This window comes from Colias eurytheme, chromosome 10, assembly GCF_061535395.1.
Source record: "Colias eurytheme isolate Ceu_HAF_F1 chromosome 10, ilColEury1 Martin Lab GWU primary, whole genome shotgun sequence".
Lineage (NCBI taxonomy): Eukaryota > Metazoa > Arthropoda > Insecta > Lepidoptera > Pieridae > Colias > Colias eurytheme.
The window spans coordinates 10734658-10756896 of NC_142989.1; the positions used below are offsets into that span (position 1 = coordinate 10734658).

A 22239-nucleotide genomic window follows, 5' to 3' on the forward strand; every position below is an offset into this window, starting at 1 on the left:
ATTCAACCCACAATCCAGCTCAAGTCCCTTTTGCCGTATGCGGTTTTAAAAATATATAATACTATTTATTTAACAAATATTATTTTGGGTGAATTAATAACACTAACGGAAAGCGGATGAAGATTGTGCTCGATTAAATGCCTGCCACCTTGAATGGGAAATATTAAGGAAATATTATCACCACAAATGTCATCATATCACTCGTGCACTCATCACACACCAAGATAAATCTCTCATTTATTATTAGTGGCAATACCACTGAGCAAGTAATTGGCAATACATACAGCGATTTTCTTTGACTTTGATACTTCTGCCTGTGTACCAACTTTGAGAAACAATATTTTGCTACATAGCAATAATTTGTAATGGAGCAAAATTATAAAACCACTAAAACATTATTCAAAAGAATTAAAATAGGTAGATGAAGTATTCATAATATTTAGACATTTTTGTTCCTATTTTTTTCTTCAATAAATTAAATTATAGATTTCTTTGTTGCATTAGTAGTGGTTAAAATGGAACGCAATTTTGTACTTTACCGTATAATGGAATATCGAGAATGTTCTAGAAAGCACATTTTTTGATCGACTTTTGCGCAAACATCGAAGTGAAGAAGGTTCTATGCAGTTATTTCGTTGTTTCAAACGTCATTCGTGATTTCATTCCAGTGAAGTAAAGGTGTTCCTCGTGTCGCGTGTCCACAATTTTTTGGATCGTTGTTTCTGGAAATTGACGTCTCCAGCAACTGAGTGTTTTATTGGATTTGTGACGTGCTCTTGGTAAGTTCTAATTTAATTTTGTAAACCCATACGAAATATCTACTAATTACAAAGTACGGTGAAATTGTAAGTTATCTTCCATGTCGAAATACAGAAGAAAATGCGTCTGCATTGAAACGAGGCATTTGATATTTTCACATAATTAGGTTTGGATTCTAGCTACCACGAGCTCTTGTCGACGATCAAATATATTGGAAAAAACACGATTGTTAATTTATAAATAATCGATACATGTGTCTTATTAATTTACATTTATATTTATTTGAATATGATACGTTTCTTTCAAACTACATTTTCGTGAGCATTCATTTCATTGTGATAGAATTTCTCAATAAACACTGTATTGGTTAGAATGATATCCATTTTATACAATAACATCGTGAATTTATTTTTTGCCAGTCATTAATGATAATTTTTCACATAATGTTGTATGTAAAATGAAGCGAGTTAAACTTATAACCCTTCGTACTAAAGAAGGACACATGAATGCTTATAAAAATAGTATTTTTTATAACTTATTATATTTCTTTAATAACAATAGATACTGCATGACAATGAATATAAAAAGATTACTTCCTTTGAATTATACATATGAAACAAGCTAATTTAACACAATTGTGCATTAGTATTTCAATAAATATACTTGTAAATATTCCTATTTATGGCTGTAAGCATAAAATAATATCATTAAAATATCTTAAAATATTTCACGTGTGTCAAACCCATCATAACCAAATGTTATTGATAAAACAGCAATCAAGATGGTGAAGGAAACAACATACTATGACATTCTGGGTGTGAAGCCAACCTGCACATCAGACGAGCTCAAAAAGGCCTACAGAAAGTTGGCGCTCAAATATCACCCGGATAAAAATCCAAATGAGGGAGAGAGGTTCAAGCAGATCTCGCAGGCGTATGAAGTCCTATCCAACCCAGACAAGAGGAAGATTTATGACCAAGGTATGCTAATTGTATTTATAACTAACTATGCTAACTATATATGAGGTAGCTATTCTTTACTTACTGTTTACTTATATATATTTGATCACTTATTGTGGTAGGGCTGATTTTTCAATCCTTGGTTAAAACTTATTCGTTGAATAATGTTTAAAACTATCATTTTAAAAACTTATTCTAATTGCCCGTATTTGACAGTTTATGTGATATTTTAATATTATCGTGTAATACTTTATTGGACGGATAAGTTTTATCCAAGCATTCCAAAATCGGCCCTTGTTTTGATAAAGAAAAATACTCTTTAACAAAGACCTATTCCTATGTCCTTATTCATAAAGTACTTAGCTGTTTTATTTAATATTTAAATGTTATTGATAGTTATTAATGTAGTGGTAGGTATAGCCTAAAAAATGTGCATGCCTCTTTGTCTATTACTTATTTAACTATTATACTAATAGGTTATGAAGTTCAGTGATAGAAAATTATGCCATATGATATATTGATACCAAATTGCATTCATAATTGTTTAATTAATACATTCTTACTTACCTATTTTAATATAATAATTGTATTGTTTGTCGCTAACTTTGAAATAATTGTTGTCTTAGTTATGTATTGGTATATCTTATACTATAAGTTAAAAATGCAGGATACTAAATATATTAATAACAATGACAAAATTCATTTAAATTTACTATAAACGAACATAGGCAGTGAACAATTAACAACTCAAAACCAACTGGAAACAATGGATGCCAAACACAATATTAATTAATTTTACTAATTTAAACATAGGCGGTGAACAAGCGCTCAAAGAAGGTGGTGTAGACGCAAGCGGCTTCTCATCTCCCATGGATCTATTCAACATGTTCTTCGGCGGAGGCTTCAGCGGGGGCAGTCGCCGGGGCCGAGAGCGTAAGGGCAAAGACGTGATACATCAGCTCTCGGTGACATTGGAGGAACTGTACAGGGGTGCGGTCAGGAAACTGGCGCTGCAGAAGAATGTTATTTGTGAGAAGTGCGAGGGTCGAGGCGGGAAGAAGGTGAGGATATTATGTTGTTACTAGCTTTCCGCCCGCGGCTTCGCCCGCGTTTTCAAAGAAAAACCCGCATAGTTCCCGTTTCCGTGGGATTTCCGGGATAAAACCTATCCTATGTGTTAATCCACGCTGCCCTCTATATGTGTGCTAAATTTCATTGTAATCGGTTCAGTAGTATTTGCGTGAAAGAGTAACAAACATCCATACATCCATACTTACAAACTTTCGCCTTTATAATAGTAGTAGGATTTGTGTGTACTTTTTATTGTCAAACAATTTTCATATTTATGCTTTGTTATAATTTATGTTTTAAATTTTGTCGAGTAAGGAATCTTGTAAAAATTTTACTGTTGGAAGAATAATTGAAACACAACATGGTACTATGTACTTTCATTTTGAGAAGCATTACAATGCTTGCTTTTGTTCCACAACAAAACAATCTGTGTTCATGTAACCAATAGATAAACTTGTTTTGAATGAATACTGCTTCATGTTAACATGCAGTCTTACAATTGATTGGTGATGATTACATATTAATAACTCAGGCCCCGGAATCACAGACACAATAGAAAATCTATTGTGTCGTGGACCGATCGGGCCGTTCGGGGCTCAATGGGTTAATTTGACGACGCGGTTGGCGCAGTGGTAAAGTAACTGCCTACTGAGCTGACGGTCCCGGGTTCGATCCCCGGTCAGAGCAAATATTTGTGTGATGAACTCAATTATTTGTTCTTCGGTCTGGGTGTTATTATCTATATATGTATTTATTAAATACAGTGTAAACTCTATATAACGACACTCCATTTAACGTCAAACTCCGTATAACGTCAAGATTTCTCGACTTTGGTTGGTTTATATTGTTGTCTATACAATAATACACTCCATATAGCATCACGCTCACTCTAATTAACGACCACAATAAGACATTACCACTAGGAACTAGGACTAGGAAGTACTGACTAAGTTGCCGAAATTAATGAAAATGTAGTTGTTTACATTCTTTTTTACTGACATACCGAAGATTCTCAGAAATGCAGTCGTAGAAAAATAAAGAAAAAATTCTGCATGCCGAAGAAGATGGACGATCTGCCAAAAAATTGAAGAAACCTCAATATGAAGACCTTGATCAAGCGATGATAACATGGTTTCATATGCAATGTCAAAATAATATTCCTGTCTCGGGACCAATCATGCAATTTTCCCTTTCTCTCCATTTAACGACCACTCTATATAGCGTCGAAAAATGCACGGTCCCTTAAGTGACGTTATATAGAGTTTACACTGTATTATATTTATCGTCGCCTAGTACCCACAACACAAGCCTTAATTGAGCTTACTGTGGGACTAGGTCGATTTGTGTAATAATGTCCTATAATATTTATTTATTTATTTAATTATTATTTGGCAATCAACTTCCATCGTCAGTTCTATCATAAAAATCTTATCAAACAGGGCGCAGTACAAACTTGCACAGCGTGCCGCGGTTCAGGCATGCAAGTGCAGATCCAACAGCTCGGCCCCGGAATGATTCAGCAGATACAGACAGTGTGCAGTGAGTGCCGTGGGCAAAGGGAGATTATTGATCCAAAGGACAGGTGTAAAGTTTGTCAGGTATGAAACTATGTTATAGTAAATACATCATATTTTATAAGTATTATTTTTCACTCAGTCAATTAATATGTTTAAAATTTATAGACACATATAAAACTTGCTCATTCCATTTGGAAATTACAATAACTATTTTTGGAAATGCAAAAGAAAATCAAATTTTTCATTATTTGTACGCTTGAAAGCATGAATGTTAAGAATTTAATAAACTCAATGCTCATTAAAAAAGAAAATTAAAAAAAGAGGGTGCCGAGTACAGGTGTCAGAAGTTCTTTAGCAAGATTCAAAGATACCAAAATCGTCGAATTACTCCATAACATGATGGTTTTGTCATGAAGCAACCTTGAAATTTTACTCTCAACGCGCCTAAAGTAGTTTCACTTCAATAAATCTAGGTACAGTTCTTAACAAAACAACTTAAAACTAATAAATAATAATGAATCCTTTCGCAGGGACGTAAAACGGTCCGCGACCGTAAGATACTAGACGTGCACGTGGACAAGGGAATGACGGACGGACAGAAGATTGTGTTCAGCGGCGAGGGTGACCAGGAGCCTGACATGGAGCCAGGGGACCTGATCATTGTGCTCGATGAGAAGGAGCATGAGGTGAGTGTTGAAAGAAGTATTTAGTACTAGACGTGCATGTGGACAAGGGAATGACGGACGGACAGAAGATTGTGTTCAGCGGCGAGGGTGACCAGGAGCCTGACATGGAGCCACGGGACCTGATCATTGTGCTCGATGAGAAGGAGCATGAGGTGAGTTCTGTTGAAAGAAGTATTCATTGCGACTGACCGGTTGGCTTGGTTGGTAGTGGCCCTGCCTTCCAAGCCAGAGGTCGTTGGTTCGATTCCCACCCGGGGCAAATATTTGTGTGATGAACTGGATGAACATAGATGTTTGCTCTGTGTCTGAGTGTTAATTATCTATATAAGCATTTATTTAAAATTATATAATATGTATGTTTATCAACCATCTGGTTTCTATAACACAAGCGAAAGATCAGATCGTGCCGTGTGTGAAAATTGTCCTGAAATATTTATATTTATTTATTTATTGTCTAAACAGCCAGGGGACTTACGTTATCGATATGTTCGACGAGAAGATAAAAAGTTTGGGAGAGTAAAAACTAAGTATATTTTATTATCAAAAGATACATACATCAATTAGGAAATTAAAATTAAATGAATAAAAATTTATTATCTAATATTTTGTGGTGACGGATATCTTACAAATTTAAGCTAAAAGACCAACTTGAGTATTTGACTGATGTTAACATTAATTATTATTTATAAAAATTACATAGGAGAAGTACTTTTACAAAATTAACAAAAACAATACATAAATAAATTAAAAACATACCTACTGTGACCTATTTCTGGCAATTATCTAATTAGAGCTAGAAATGCATTTGCCTCGAAGTTTCATAGATTTATTAGAGGATATATTGACGTAATTCGCACAGATTGAACGTGAGTGTGTGGGTGAGCCCACGGTAATGGGTCAAGATAATTGTTTACTTGATTTGTGGGTAAATAAATATCACTGTAGTATAAAACAAAGTCGCTTTCTCTGTCCCTATGTCTGTATTTATGCTTAAATCTTTAAAACTACGCAACGTATTTTGATGCGGTTTTTTTAATAGAGAGTGGTTCAAGAGGAAGGTTTTGGTATATAATTTATTATGTTTTAGACAAAGCGGGCGAAGCCGCGGGTAGAAAGCTAGTTAAAATATATAATGCAAATTCAAATGAGTATGTGTACTTGTATGAAGCTTATTTAAAGTTCAATTAAAATAAACCACACAAGGTTTTCAATTAGACCGTTTTTATTTTCTGAGAATGTTTCATCTAGGTAAACCAATTTTGATAATTATGTTTCTAAAGCTAATTAATCATTGGCAAAATCTGATTAAGACGTTAATTGATTTACTAAGCGATTTAATAGTGTCTATGTGACTTAAATGTTAATTTTGATTTAGTTGAAAGTTTGTAAATATTGTATATTTCATCCTTTTTATTTTAGTTTTAAAATCTAACAATCTTAAAAAAAAGATACAACTTGGAAAATTTTCACTTAGAAATTTAAACCTTTACAAATTAAAAAATGTATTAATTATACTATTAGTCCAATACAATTTCTTTATTCCTTGCAGGTGTTCAAACGTAGAGGCAACGATCTCATAGTGCGTCTCAACATTGAGCTCGTGGAGGCTCTGTGTGGCTTCCAGAAGGTCATCAGAACCCTGGACGATAGGGATATTGTGATCACTGTGATGCCAGGGGAAGTGACCAAGCATGGGGAACTTAAGTGTGTACTTAATGAAGGTTAGTTATTATCCTACTACTATTATAAAGGCGAAAGTTTGTAAGTATGGATGTATGGATTTTTGTTACTCTTTCACGTAAAAACTACTGAACCGATTACAATGAAATTTAGCACACATATAGAGGGTAACTTGGATTAACACATAGGATAGGTTTTATCCCGGAAATCCCACGGGAACAGATGCGGGTTTTTCTTTTAAAACGCGGGCGAAGCCGCGGGCGGAAAGCTACTTTTATATAATGTTATTTAATAATTGGAAGATATGGAATGGATGATTTGTATCTGGCAAAACTATAAATGAGTTTTAATTGTTTTTTTTAACTGTTTTCTGTTCCAATTCTGAATTTGGTTGTCTTTGGTATTACATATATCATTTCGTTTATTCTCAGTACTCCGTGTTTAAAATCATATATAAATGTAGATTTTGGCAATTAAATCTCCAAAGCCTTTAAACATTAATTTAAAAATGCATCAAAAAAAAAATGTTTCAAGGTAAAAAATTTGGTCAAAAATGTAATTTTCCTCATAATCAATCGTAAAAATTTTCAACAGGCATGCCAATGTACAAGAATCCATTCGACAAGGGCCAGCTGATCATTCAGTTCCTGGTGAATTTCCCGAACCAAATTCCACCTGAAGTCATTCCTGCTTTGGAAAACTGTCTGCCGCCAAGACCTAGGGTAAGCTTAGATTTTATCTGTAGTCTCTCAATTATATTGATTTATTTTATTTTATTTTATTGAAGTGAAAACTTCTTCAGCGGCGTTGGGTATAAAATCTTAAACTCGCGTCAGGACACGTGGCCTGATCGAAAAAGCGGAAGACGGATTTTTTTTTAGCCCTTATATTCCATGCGTAAGACGGATACCATTCCAAAATATCAAACATGCTGAACGTTAATAATCAAGTTTTCACTTCTGCCGGCACTCCCGGAGTGCAACCCGTCTTTTTTTTATTTTATTTATAATCTTTATTGCATACAAAACATAAATACAAATTTCACACACACAGACAAGACATTTGATGCAAAGGGCGGCATTATATCTAGATGTATAAGAAAAAGAAAAGCGTGTCTGCCGAGCACACGTGTCACGTTCTTTGGCAAGATTCATTAAAAATGTCGCCTTACTCCATGACGTGACGGTATTGCCATGACGCAACCTTACAACTTTACGCTCAACGCGCTAAAGAAGTTTCACTTCAAAAATATTCATGTAAATTTTTTTTATGCTAAAAATCTTGATATTCTAACATGCTATAAAGTTTATTTGTCCATACACTTACAATTAAACAGAATTAAAATTGGCTGCCTAGTAACTGTAGCGAATAAAATATTTTATTTTGGTAAACAAATTGCGTTGTTAGGGCTAGACCTATGACATCATCCTAGGCAAACCCTAAATTAATAATTATGTAAAATGTTAAATAAGACCCTTGTGTACTATTCTTCTAAATATAGTTCAAAATCCAATTAGAGTATATTGTACTCTAACACTTCTATTGGATTTAATATTCTTTGTGACGACGAATATATCACGCCTAAACTACTGAACCAATTTGCATGAAATTTGGTATGGAGATATTTTGATACCCGAGAAAGGACATAGGCTACCTTTTATTGCGAAATATGTACCACGGGCGAAGCCGGGGCGGACCACTAGTATGATATAAAAATAACCAAAACATTGTATAGACTAGTATAGATTATTGATCGGAACTCATTGTTAATTGATTTCATCAAACAAATTTTGAATACATACATAAAGTTATCTTAAGTAAAAGAAATTCTATAATCTATACTAAAAAATGTAAATCTATAGTTTAATCACTACATAGTATAAAACAAAGTCTCTGTCTGTCTGTCCGCCGCTATGTATGGTTAGATCTTTATGCGTGGATTGGAATGTTTTTTTAATAGATAGTCTGATTTTTAGGGAAAATTGATTTGTTAAGTTTTCTACAAAGCAAACGAAGCTGCGCGTGAAATCTATTAATTATTTTAACGAAGGAAAATCCATTTCTATTATATAAAGGTATTATAAACCTCGACACGTGTTCGTCACGTGTTTATTAACCTGACCTAGCATTGTGGATTATACTGGGAATTAATTCAAGGTTGTTAGCCTATCGATAAATACGTATTATATCATGTGTATGCAAAATAATAAATTGATTTATTTAGATTCATATCTATTGCCAACTAGCGCTGTAAAGCGCCATTTGCTTTTCATCAAATGACCAAAACAAAAGGGCTAATAGTATATCAGCCACGGCCCACGACACGAATTTCGCTATGCGGTTCGCTTTCTGTGATTGTTAGAACACGTCGTGAGCATTCATTATATCATTTACGAATTTTGCATGTGGATCTCTTAGGGTGCACTCACACACATCAGTCACCGTCACGGCACGTCACCGGACAGGATTAAAAAAAAATATGTATCAATAGTTCTAGTATGACTCTGTTCCCACACGACAGTCGCCGGCACGAAATCTATCAGTGACGTCACCGGTCAGGCACGTCAAATAATCTTTCCATACATGTATCATACTTTTATCCCCACTCACCCGGTGCCGTCACGTCTCAGTTCAGTCAGCGTCGTGCTACCGTCAATTGCTACATGTTCTCTAGCGTGACACACGTCTAATCACTGACTAACCTGATGTATGTGTTCAATGATTCAGTCAAACCGGCGACGTGACTGACGGACAACATGACGGTGACTGGTGTTTGTGGATACGTACACGAACCGTCACCGATCAGTCATCGGTGCCGTGACGGTGACTGATGTGTGTGAGTGCACCCTTAATCGTCAGTCAACAACGCGTTGTAAAATATTTTTTCATTTAATAAAGATTATCGGTTTTGGAGCGTAGCATACAAGTACATAAAATACAAATTTTGTCCACAAAGAACATTTAATACAAAGCCGACTTTATTGTTTAATAGGTTTCCATTTGGTGTACACACAAATGTGCTCTGAAAATTGTTTAAAATGAAACATGTTTCAAATAATAATTTATTTATTTAACAATTTATGTACACCAATGATAATAATTTCAAAAATATTGAAATTATATTATCAAATTGCAGGTAGACATCCCCGAACTAGCGGAAGAATGTCAACTAATGGAACTAGACCCTGAACAAGAATGGCGTCGGCGGCGTGCTCACCGCAACGCGTACGATGAGGACGACGACCAGCCCGGCATGAACCGCGTGCAGTGCGCTACTAGCTAACTTGGTTTAGAAGAAGCGGGGTCTTGTTAGATTGGTTATTGTCACCTTCAGTTAGCTGACTTTGTGTGGAAGTGTGGGGAAAGTGGGGGGAAAGGGAGGGATATTAGATTGGTTATTGTAATTTGTAACCTTCACTCAATCAGTTTGAAAATATGAACAGTGTGCAATGCGGCATGCGCTAGTAGCTAACTTTGTGCGAGATGAGGGAAGTGGGGGTCTTTGTTGTAAGGTCATGTTGAATTGGTTATTGCCTTCATGGCCATTTTCAGTATGTTGAAGTGAAAACTTCTTTAACGGCGTTGGGTATAAAATCTTAAACTCGCGTCAGGACACGTGGCCTGATCGAAAAAGCGTAAGACGGATTTTTTTTTTTAGCCCTTATATTCTATGCGTAAGACAGATACCATTCCAAAATATCAAACATGCTCAACGTTAATAATCAAGTTTTCACTTCAGCCGGCACGACCGGAGTGCAACACGTCTATTTTATGAAATTGTCCTTATAACATGAGTGTTAAGGTATAGATTCGCTAGATTGAATTTAATTGTAATATTTTGTTTGTGTTAGTATTAGATTATTTACTAGAATCGAAGGTGACAATAAAAAATTACTAAGCCACATAGACACCTATGTATTACTTACGTCTTTGTGGATCTTGAATATCATCTATTATATAAATAGAGGCTACACATGACTACATTAAAGTTTCTTTTCTAACGCAAAGTAGCCAGTTTTACAACTTCTGAATATGTTATCTTTAGCTTATCTGTCAGTTAAAATGAATGAAAATCCTTATTAATATAATAAATGCAAAAGTATGCTTGTATTTGACGTCACAACAATTGATTTTTGTGAGATAGGAGGCTAGAGATGGTCAAAAGTGTTAAATAAGCTATCGGTGACTTTATCAGCAAGTTGTAAAACTGGCCTTTACTTTAACTGAAGGTGAATAACCAATCTAACATCACAAATAGCCTATAATTGTGCTACTATCTTACGTTATTGGACCTATGCCCCTAGAATTTTATCAAATATCTCACTTTTATCTCAAAAATTATGTACCTTCTGTATATTTTAAAGAAAATGGTAAATTGACGGCCCTGGTTTTCTTTCTATGAAATTGATTGTATTATGTAATCTTTTGAATTTTCTCAATTCTGTATAATACACTAAATTGTTTGAAAATCTACTAGTTTGTGTCAATAATAATATATTCAATAATAAAGGTATTTTTTAAGGTACATTTGCTTAACCATCACTGTATTGTAGTATCAATATTTCTTTCTGATATTAGCACTATAGAATATTTAATTAGGTGCCTCTTGGTGATTATGAATGAAGATAATAAAAAAAAGTGATATTTAGTCATTATTTTTCACAACATATGAATATTAATAAAAAAAAATTCATTGTTATTTACGTGATATTGAAAAAAAAATTATATGACGTCACGATTTTTTAAATTATCTTACATTCAGTCACTGAAAAGCACTATTTTATAAGTAAGTAGTTAATTGTTACAGTAGATTAGTTTGCTTCAATATACTAACTTAATAAATAATATTATAGGTCCATTTCGTAGTATGCACATAGAATCATTCGAAATTCTGTGATTTTTCTATATTAGGATATTTAACCCTAAGTTATTTTGGTTTGCGGTAAACCGAATGTGTGGTTATGATAACCTGATTTATTTTGCATATATCAGTGAAAAAAATGTGTGTACAATAAAATTTCCTTTATTTTCAGTTTTTGTGGTTTTTTTTTATCATTATTACACCTAAATGATTTAAAAGTTTTTTTATTTTTTTTATTTAAACAGTTACGTCTTTAACTTTCTAGTAGAAATGAAATTTTAGCACATTGTTTTCACTCATAATTTCATGCATTTGGTTTACTTCAAATAAGACTCATGGAAATCTTAGCAAAATCGCTGTGTTTGTAAAAATAGTATTTTATCAATAAAAAACTACTTTTTCAAATACAATGACAATAGTATATTTTGCCGTAGCAAAGTATTAAATAGTCGAATGACAATTTGGTGACTGTTAGCAGCTCATTCAAAAGGGCCTGGTAGAATGGATTTTGTGTAACTGCTTCAAATTTGTTGTAATTAAATAAACTCTTATCTCAATTATTTGTTTGTTTTTATTTTAGAAAATTATCCTTCCACAGTATGTCCTTAAAAATATCTATACTAATATTATAAAGCTGCAGAATTTGTTTGTTTGAACGCGCTAATCTCAGGAACTTGCGTTGTTAGATAGCCCATTTATCGAGGAACGCTATAGGCTATATTATATCATAACGCTAAGACCAACTGGAGATGAATGGAGATGTGGGTGAAACCATGAAGCGCAGCTAGTATAATATAAAATCAAATGTTACTCCAAAACAAATGTTTTGACCACAGACTAATAATAATATACTACGTATTTTGACTATGTCTGCTGAACAATCTTTCATAGGATAGATAGACTAGCCGTTAAAAGTTTGTCACTACACAAAATTATAAAAATGAATTGCAGTCATATTGCAGTGGCCTTAAAAAGGACTGAATAAAAAATTAACTGCTTTTCATACAGGTTAAATTAAAGTAGGTAACCAAATTCCAACAAAATATCTTTATTATCTTAATAATTACGGAAATGTCTCAACCTAAACAGGTTTACAACACCTTTGTTGTTACTTATACTCATATATCCACTGTTTGGAGAAAAATTAACCGTCTCAACTTGTACTAAATTAGTTGTTTGTGGTGGAAAATTACCAAAAACATGATAAGATGGTATGTGGACAAGTTTCAAAGCATTTGGATAGTAACTCGATGCAAGAGATAGTACCTCTGAAGTTGAATTAAAGTTGATATTTGATATCTTTGTTTGCAAATGTGATATCGTTTTCAAGGGAATCGGGTCACTGGTGGTTAAATTTGAAGTTTCATACACATTGACTATACCCTCACCTGTGCCGGTAGCTAAAAGTCGACCGCAAGGACTCATTTTAATACAGGATGGGTTGATACATCCATTATCGAGGAATTTTTTCACTGCCCTGTATGTTTTGAGGTCCCAAACTACAACATAACCTTCTTCATTGTAACAATATATTTGTGAAGAGTCAGGGCTAAATACCAATGATTTAACATTAGTGTTATTCTTTAGAGACTTCAAGAGCTCATTTGAATTTGAACACATTATATAAACTTCATCAAATCCCATGGTAGCCGCAATAAATTTTCCATCAGGCGATAGTTCAAAAATGCAAGCTCTTTTAACTACCTTGGGTAGCTGAATCACCTTATTGCTTGCTTGTACCAAGTCATAAACGCAGTAATTATGTTTAAGTTTTGACGAAATATAGGCTTTTGACCCATCAGGGTTAAACTTTGCTCGGCTTATTTGCCAGCCTCCTAGTTTGAAACTATGTAATTTATTTGGTTTCTCTTCAATTGAATATAGCGAGACGATACCTGAATGTTCTCCCAATAAAATTGCACTCACTTTGGGATGGAGTTCTGCTGAGGAAGTAACAGTTTTGCGATTTGTCACAATTTTGGTATGGTTAGTAACCTCTAATATCTGTTTACTAAACTTTGTTATCTTTTTCTTTTGTAAATGACCAACTGTTTTCATAACATCCGATTTGAAGCCTTTGTCTTCTTTCTTTTCACTGATTTTCGCCCAACCAGGTGTGCCAATTAAGGTTTCATATTTTTGTTTAAGTTTTTTGGCGTAAAGCCCATTGTCACTCAATTTAGGTATAACAGCATTAACGCGATACTGCTCATCGTCTTCATCCTTCCAGATTGGTTTACGCTCAGTTACATCATCCTGTGTCTCTTTGTTTTTTAGTTTTTCCACGAAATTTTCATTTTTGTTGAAGAGTAGTGACGATAATCTGAAATATTAATGGTTGTAAAATATTGTTTCATAAAGAAGTGAATCACACTGAAAAAATTTACTTACTTTGATTCCTCTGCATCTATGTGATTGTGACTTCGTTTCATTTTGAGGTAATTTATTAATAATAGAAAAGAAAAACAATGGCAATGCTCTGCAATCTACTGTTTATTATAACCAAATTTTTATAAGCTAAATAGTGAAGAATCGAATCATGCAAATTGCAATATACTTTAAACTAAATTTAGGTATCAAATTAAATTTTATCAATTAATAATTAATGTTGTTACTTATAAGTTTCTTCGTCTGACTTCTGAGAAACATATGCCCTAACCTCAAAAATTGTGAACTGTGAAGTTGACATTCACGCATGACGGAACTTGTTACGTCAAACGTCACTTCAAATTATAGACGAAAACTTTGCCATATTAAAGATTTTTGCCGTAAATAAAGTAAATCTGAACCTATTTCACCTCCCTCTTATTGCTGGTTAGAACCTATTTGTTTTTAAAATTAATTTCCGTATCTTTCCGTATATGCAATAAAAATTTTTAAAATATGAAAAAAATGTTGTTTGGTTTTATGAAACCACGGTAAAAGTGAAACTTTCCGAACACTGCTTTATACCTACTCGGCAGCCGACCGTCACGCGACATGCGCTACACAGACCAAAAAGTTTGAGACGATATAATAAAAATGTTGTGTGGTTTTATGAAACCACGGTAAAAGTGAAACTGTTCGAACGGTTCCGAACACTGCTTTGTGTAGCGCATGTCGCGTGACGGTCGGCTGCCGAGTAGGTATACCTACTCGGCATCCGCGATACACGCGACATGCGCTACACAGACCAAAAAGTTTGAGACGATGTAATAAAAGTTTCACTTTAAAAGTTTCACTTTAAAAAAGAATACTTTATTGTATAATTATTTTCTTAATAAAATCATACTTGTTTATAAACATTCAAATACTATGATTCTGTAACAATTTTCTTTAAATTATACTCTGATAGGAAAAAGATCACTGAACCATGTTATCGTTACGTTTTCTTCAACGAATGCAATTAAATTAAGAATTTTCATCAATATTTCGTTTATTTATTAAGAAAAAGACTAAATTGATATTAATTTCATTTATTTTTTTAATCATGAGAGTATTTAATATTACATTTTTATTTTATTTTAAAAATTTTGTATGTGATGCTAGATTTAGATTCACGCCATACTATTCCGTTGAATAGATTATTATTGTAACTATTGTTTGGATAAAATAAAAATGATTCCTCGTGTGGTATATTTTACTTCAGCCCACAGCTTACTTTATGTTAGTTAGTTAGTTATGTAGTTATCTATTCTTAAAAATAAAGCAATAAACTTACACGGAAGTAAATTTTGCGAGCTTTCAATGTTGTTTCCTTTGTAAGCAATTAAAAATAACAAATTCACAAATTAAATATGGATTCGATAATTAATATATTAATATTATGAGAGGAAGTATTATGAGAATTGCAAAATTTGGATTGCATACATAGAAACATTACTGGAGTCGGTAAAACAGAATACATTGACATTGACGGCATTCGTTTACATAAAATATACATAGAGGGCTCTTTTCGCTTTATTCTTCTCTTTCTAAAATTGATGCTATACTTTTCACACTAAAGCGAAAACTGGAATTTGCTACTATACGATTACAGCAGTAAATTTAAACCAATCAAATGTTTGACTGGTCGAACACAAAAAGATATTATTGGTTGCTTTTGTCATTGGAAGTAGCCTCAACTAAATATAACCCGACCTCTTGTAAAGCTTATATGGGACCATTTAAAAGAAATCATATTAACTACCTTTAACTATTAGTCGTATTTAATAGCTCAGAGTCTTTCATTCGTCGCTCGTCCGTATTCAATTGTAAGCCTTTAAAACAAAATTAATATTCGGCGACACTTCGAAAACATGCATTAAGCGATTTGTAAATACTTGAAATTAATAATCTTTATTTGTGTAGTGAATATTTGTGCAGTGTTTTGTTTGGATGGAAAAAAACATTTTTATTCGGTGACCTTTTTACATGAAGTGTCAATATGGATCCTAACTAACTGAACTAAAACAGTAGCGAGCGAAAAATTATTATCCTCGTAAATTTTAGAGGTGCAATTAAGTGTACAATGGGGTCGAAAGAGGCTCCGCCATAAAACTGTCAGGTTTGTTTTGGCTGTCAATTGACAAAAAAAAGCAATAGGAAAGGATGGTGCAGTGGTGGTTCGGAGTTCGTGGCGCGAGCGACGAACGGTTGGAAAGCGATGCGAGGAGTAACGTGTCAGTCGGGTCGCCAGCGTCGGCGTTCGCGTTCAGCTAGTGAGTGGGTGTCTTATGTGTGTGATGTGTGTGCGACATGTCCGGCAAGCCCGCGAGTGTGGCCGCGTCGCGAGCGGGCGGGGCTGGAGGCCCTCGCGTGCTGGTGTACGTGGCGGAGGCCCGCCAGTGCCAGTTAGACGCTGCGGAGACGCCGCCCCAGGCCCACCCGCTTGACGCGCTCTACCTGCAGGAGAACCTCCCGCAGCACCTCGCGATCAAGAACTTTCGCGCCGAGGAGCAGAGGGGCTTCTACAAGCATTACAACGAACCGGATAAGTTTGCTTCCGAAGCTCGGCCCGAGTACCCGCAGTACCTGAAGGATGCGAGGGGCGATGATAAGGTGGAACAGCAGATAGTCAAGAGAAACGAGTGGGAGAGAGAGGGGTACGGTTGCGGGCTCGAGTCTGGCGACTTGAGCTACCAGAGATGTGGAGCGGAGATGCAACCGCTGCCCGGCCTGAACAGTGATGCGGTGCAAAGTGATAGTGCAAACTGTGAGAGAGATTTAGGCAAATATATGAACTATCATTTGTTAGAACAGAGTGTGTCGCACCATTCTATAGTGAATCAGAGTATAAATATACTGAATCAGCAAGTGAGGTCGTTAGGGAGTGAGAATGAGGGTTCGCAGTTGGTTCGGACTGCGGAGGGTGTAGTGCTAGCAGTGGTGCCGTCTATGTTGCAACACCCCGATACTTCTGAAGTGAGGACTACTCAAAGTGAATTCCCTCAAAGTGTGACTGTGCCTCTTGGCTGGAGGAGGATTGTCAATGGAACATCTGTCATTTATATCAGGTAAGTTGTGTTTTCAGTTTGCTCATTGCTGCATGAATTATAGATAAGATTGCATCATTATTTATATAGCATTCATTTAATTAGCATTTGTTATCAAACATAATATCATTTTTAAGAAAATGGTTCCACAATTCAAGGAAACATAATATTTTACAATCAATTTCGCCATATTATAAAAATTACTAAAGAAATAGTTATGAAAAATTATGAAATCAAACACATAACTTACACTATTAACAATATTAATATAAGTACTATAAATAAAACATTAAATAGATTGAAAGGATCACTTAGTGCTCCTAATTATTAAATAAAAATTATTATAAGGCAGCACACTTAAATTTAATATAATACTATGAGAAAAACATCTTTAACAACCCTGTAAGCGATACCATAGCCATAAAAAACAAAACATACCTACTTATTTACAAATGGTATTTAGTCAAGGTCATAGAGATAAAAGATTGTATCTGCATTCAAAAGTATTATTTTCCATTCTTGTATATTTTCTTGGTCGTATGGTACATAAAAGTCTAATTTTTATGGTAATTAGGTGATATTTAATCAAACACATGTAATTTTTGAGAATAATTGTCCATTCAATTCTTTGAATAGGTACATCTCCTTGTTTACTAGGCAATACATTAAAATTAGTGAAAAATTTTTAATAACATACAATCCACGAAGCATAAGACAAACAAATATTAAAAAATTAATTTCCATTAGAATTTTTTGAAGTAGTAAATAAAATTATAATTTGATGATCGTTAAATAATGCACATTGAATTATTAATCTATCTGTTATTAATATTGATAACACACCATACAAATATTATAACACAAAGTTACCTTTTCTTGCACATTAAAAGTACCCTCTCTTCTTAATAATTGTAATGTATTATTATCAACTAGCTTTCCGCTCGCGGCTTCGCCCGCTTTGCCTTAAACATAATAAATTATATACTAAAACCTTCCTCTTGAATCACTCTATCTATTAAAAAAAACCGCATCAAAATCCGTTGCGTAGTTTTAAAGATTTAAGCATACATAGGGACATAGGGACAGAGAAAGCGACTTTGTTTTATACTATGTAAGTAGTGATTTAAAATTATGTTTGTTGATGAAAGTCAAGCATTTCATTTTTATACAGGCTCTTGGCCACTATACTCCCAACCTAGTCTTTATTTTCATCTGTCCGTCCTTGATTCCAGCTTCATATGAAATTTATGCAACAATTTATAAATGAGATTTATCTCATTTAAATACTGTTGAATAATAAAATTATATTGAAATAATCAATTTAATTGTAAAACAAGATTATGCCTATAGCGATAGGATAGTTAGCCTATTTCTCTGGCCCAATCAACATAGGAAATGACAACTTATAAAATACAAAATTAGTATGCAGACAATGTAGATACTTATCTATAAATTTAGCAGATGGATTAGGTCATAGGATATATATTTGCTGATTTTTGGAATAATGTTGATAACATTTATCAATACTATACAAGACATAAAATTAATATTATGGCTATATTTCATCTGTGAATCAAACTTTATAACTTTTAGACAACTGGTGCTGTTGAATTTTATTTTAATAAAATATGTGTACACTATTTTTTATAGTATAAGCTGATTTGCCTATATCCTTTTGATATGAGTACAAGTTCATTACATATGTTTTTTTATTATTTGGGAATACCATGGTTTACGTAATCATGTTGCTATGAATATTGTGATTTCCAGGAAATATTATTTTGGTTTAATTTTTAAAATAAATAAACTTAAAAAATGTAATGCAACAAAAACTAAAAACTTCATAATTTTAGTTATCTTAAAAATGTTATCGAAAATGTAAAAAAATATACTGTAAAGATGGTTAATCGATAATGAAGTACCAGGCAATCATAAACGGGAAGGAGGTTCAATCGTGCGTTTACGTTAAATCAATCCAGAGTGGACAAACCAGTCGGGCAGCTGTGGCGCAAGTGAAGAGAGGCTTGTTCTGGCTTCAGCTTTTTATCGGCTAAATTCAGCTTTTTGTAGCGCGATATAATCGTGTCAAGCGTTAACTCGATATTAGGAGTTGTCTGGGTGGCTGGGAATGTCGAGTGTGCGAATATGCAGTGTTGTTTCACAAATATTTCGCGTTTACGGAATAATTTTTTGATTTAATATAAGCGTGAATGACGACATACGTATATATTTTCCAATTTAGTATTCGTCTAGTCATATATTGATTTGAAATTCAAACAATTAACTTTGTAATTGCAAACATATTATAGTGTACGTGTCAATGAATATACAATTGCGTTATTTATGGAGAACAAGTTATAGATAACGAAATTTCTCTATCTCGCTGCTCTTTTATTTTCAAGGCATGTACACGAGGCCTATTACATTAAAGTAAGTGGCTTAGCTGGAACGGTGTACCAGAGATATTCCATTGTGGATTCCTCGCTCATTATGCCTCTTATCTGTCATTGGCAGCACAATGCTGAACAATACGGGTTCACGCATCTCGCTAGCTTAATACCTCCTTACATTTCTTTTGTCCCGGTACGGGGTACCTACGCTGTAGAATGCGCCTTATTAATTAGCCTTTGTTTCGTTTTAATTGGATATTAATTGATAAAAAGCTTTTATATTCTCGCAAAAAATATTATATTCAATTAACAATACACACGAATTGTATAGGAATTTGTTTCGTTTAAAATTCCGCGCATTACGTTGAACGAACAATGCTTCACAGCGCGTTGCATAATGCTACATTGAAAGGCCGATATCACGGGCCGTCTAAAGTCTAAACAATAAAAGAATTTAATACTCCATTTAAATATTCTGTAACAGTAAAGTCTTTTCACACAGTTATTTATCGTCCAGCTGACCGACACAAAAAAAAAAAAGAATCTACTGGCATTACTCAACTGATTTACGACGCGGATGCTCGCAAAAAGATTCACGAAAGTTGGTTTTATTTAAGGAATTTCTTTGGCCTTCTTTGTGCGTTGCATAATGTCGGGCTTTTGAATGCGGCCCATCGATTGTTTCGACGAATTTGATGGGCGTCACCGGGCACTGATCCGATTTACAATTCGTTCCAACAACAGCTCTCACAATGCAAGCATGAGTCTATTGGATATTTCACCACCCGCCGTGTGAATTTCTTTTGTGTGGGCCTTTGGAGACTGGGCGAGTTCGCTGAGACCACTCGATCGATCGAAGGGTTGTTATGCAGTTTTGTTCTTGTAATGAGCTTGTGTTTGTGCATTTCGGCTATTCTTTAGTAATTAGAATATTTGGTAAAGCCTATAGAGGAGGATATTTACATAGGTTGCATAGTCCCAAAGCGAACTACTTAAGCCTGATAATTGCCAGTAATGTTTAAAACCACGACCGCGAGTAGGTATTACACAGAAAAAATAATTTCTAAACCTGATGTGAAAGTACGTTGAAATTCAGTTTTGTACATTAATTAGTATTCAGGTCTTTGCAGAGATAAATTGAAACGGTTAAACAATGATGTAATTGTTAGACTGTTTCCACACGGTTTAACATTCCTCTCAACTCTCCTAAAATACATTCATTGTGTAAAAAACACGCTTTGATGCTGCATTAGAAAGGTTGTTTTGGTTAATCCAAGCCGGATAATCAGATTAACTAAAATCCTTGACTGCGCAAAAAATATCACGACTAATGTGACTAATGGAATGAATGGATTGACTTGGAACTTCTACATCTTAAATCTATTGTGTGATTAACAAAGAATTGGCTTAGTCTGTTTACAAGTCAAGATATGAGACTTATGAAACTGATGACGCGATATTTGGGAACTTTGAAGAAAAGAAAATAAATATTGTAGCACAATTTCTCCAATAACGAAATTCCACCGAAAAATCTTACTCGTCGTAACATTTCAAACATTTATCCATGACCCATTTTGTTTAAAGAAACTGAGAAAGTCCAACCGGAAAAATCACCCAAAAAATTGGCAACCTTTAAAAAATCTCAAGCCATTTCCTACCTGGCTTTATCGGTAAATGATCGCTGTCAAAGTTGAAAGTAATGATTATAATTTATTGTTGGACTATTGTTACAAAGGAAAATGCGAAGCGTGGCCGAGTTGAGTTAATAAAAGTTTACAATGTACCCTAATTTGATATTTACAGTCCCGGCCCGTGATGAATGGCCATTGTGAAACGGAATATTGCTAATAAAACAATACCAGTTAAATACGTGAATGCGATATTAAAATTTAAAAGAACAATTTATTGTTTAGCGGTTTTTTAAATATTTTTCATATTTACAGTGTTAAGGCTGTGTAGGATGGAATGAAAGATGAATAAGTGAGGAATATTAGGGACCGTTCATAAAATACGTCACACTAAAATTAACGTTTTTTGACCCCCTCCCCCCCGGTTGTCACGCTGTGTCACACTTTCTGTGACCCCCCCTGGAAATATTTCGTCACAAAAATTAAGACCCCTCCCCCCTAAACATGATAAATTTTGATTGATAATACATTTAAATTTTCACAATTTAAATATTAGCGCTCATGTTGAAAAAAATAAATATATCAAGTTACAATTTATTGTAATAAATACATTTAAATATCTGTATATTTACTAATACGAAATAAATGACTTCTATCATTACAAAATTGAAAAAAAAAGTCGAGAGAACGAATACTCAGTAAAAATTTTTAATGAACGGCGTAACGTCACGCTGCCGTAGACCCCCTCTACCCCCTTGTCACATCTTGTCACACTCGCGACAGCCCCCCCCCCCCCCTTCTATGCGAACGTATTTTATGAACGGCCCCTTATGTATTATGTAATGTAATGTTGAATTTTAAATAAATAAATTATCTGTTATCCAGAGAATATGATGTGATAAAAAGTAGGCTTATTGAAATTGTGGAAAATCCTTTTTTTGTCGTTTTACAAGTAGAGGAATAAACATTTATTAGATTTTTATATTGCATTATTAAAATGGTAATTCTGTTTATTACTGTATTACAGAAAAGATTAATACTTGCAGTGCTATTGCCTATTCAATAAATGTTCTTCTACTCTTAAGGTCAAAATCTATTTGTTGTTTAGTCAAGTTTGGTGCGACATTACGACTGTAGATACGACATTAAAACAAATTTACGGTCCAGTGAACATCGCGTTCTGAATAACGAGCATCCATCATTATACTAACAAGTAAGTACGTTACACCGGGGCC

The 22239-nt window shown here is 34.1% G+C and overlaps 3 protein-coding genes across 6 annotated transcripts in view; 2 read left to right on the plus strand and 1 right to left on the minus strand.

The window, feature by feature from the left end:
- The first annotated feature begins 587 nt into the window (after positions 1–587).
- On the plus strand, positions 588–12093 carry Droj2 (DnaJ heat shock protein family (Hsp40) member A4-like). The gene is made up of 8 exons (XM_090106167.1): positions 588–779; positions 1533–1739; positions 2532–2779; positions 4229–4387; positions 4837–4992; positions 6542–6713; positions 7267–7394; positions 9809–12093. The coding sequence occupies exons 2-8, from the start codon at positions 1541–1543 to the stop codon at positions 9953–9955; spliced, it is 1209 nt and encodes a 402-aa protein (XP_089962293.1). The 5' UTR covers positions 588–779; positions 1533–1540; the 3' UTR covers positions 9956–12093.
- Positions 12094–12565: 472 nt separating this feature from the next.
- On the minus strand, positions 12566–14181 carry wcd (U3 small nucleolar RNA-associated protein 18 homolog wicked). Its single transcript, XM_090106307.1, has 2 exons — positions 13925–14181; positions 12566–13856 (listed from the first exon to the last, which is right to left on the minus strand). The coding sequence occupies exons 1-2, from the start codon at positions 13963–13965 to the stop codon at positions 12590–12592; spliced, it is 1308 nt and encodes a 435-aa protein (XP_089962433.1). The 5' UTR covers positions 13966–14181; the 3' UTR covers positions 12566–12589.
- Positions 14182–15712: 1531 nt separating this feature from the next.
- Positions 15713–22239, plus strand: part of LOC149905448 (uncharacterized) — a 95636-nt gene continuing 89109 nt past the window's right edge. For 3 of the 4 annotated variants that reach the window (XM_090106750.1, XM_090106751.1, XM_090106752.1), the window contains exon 1: positions 15713–17007. In XM_090106750.1, coding sequence (XP_089962876.1) covers positions 16250–17007 — 758 coding nt within the window. In that variant the 5' untranslated portion in view covers positions 15713–16249. The remainder of the gene's footprint in view (positions 17008–22239) is intronic. The other variant, XM_090106749.1, reaches the window with a different exon arrangement.

Coding starts and splice junctions, on each gene's coding strand:
- Droj2 (XM_090106167.1), top strand. CDS start 1,541: ATGGTGAAGGAAACAACATACTATGACATTCTGGGTGTGAAGCCAACC. Junction 1,740..2,531: donor GAGGAAGATTTATGACCAAG/GTATGCTAATTG, acceptor ATTTAAACATAG/GCGGTGAACAAGCGCTCAAA. Junction 6,714..7,266: donor TAAGTGTGTACTTAATGAAG/GTTAGTTATTAT, acceptor AATTTTCAACAG/GCATGCCAATGTACAAGAAT.
- wcd (XM_090106307.1), bottom strand. CDS start 13,965: ATGAAACGAAGTCACAATCACATAGATGCAGAGGAATCAAA. Junction 13,857..13,924: donor ATAGATGCAGAGGAATCAAA/GTAAGTAAATTT, acceptor TTAATATTTCAG/ATTATCGTCACTACTCTTCA.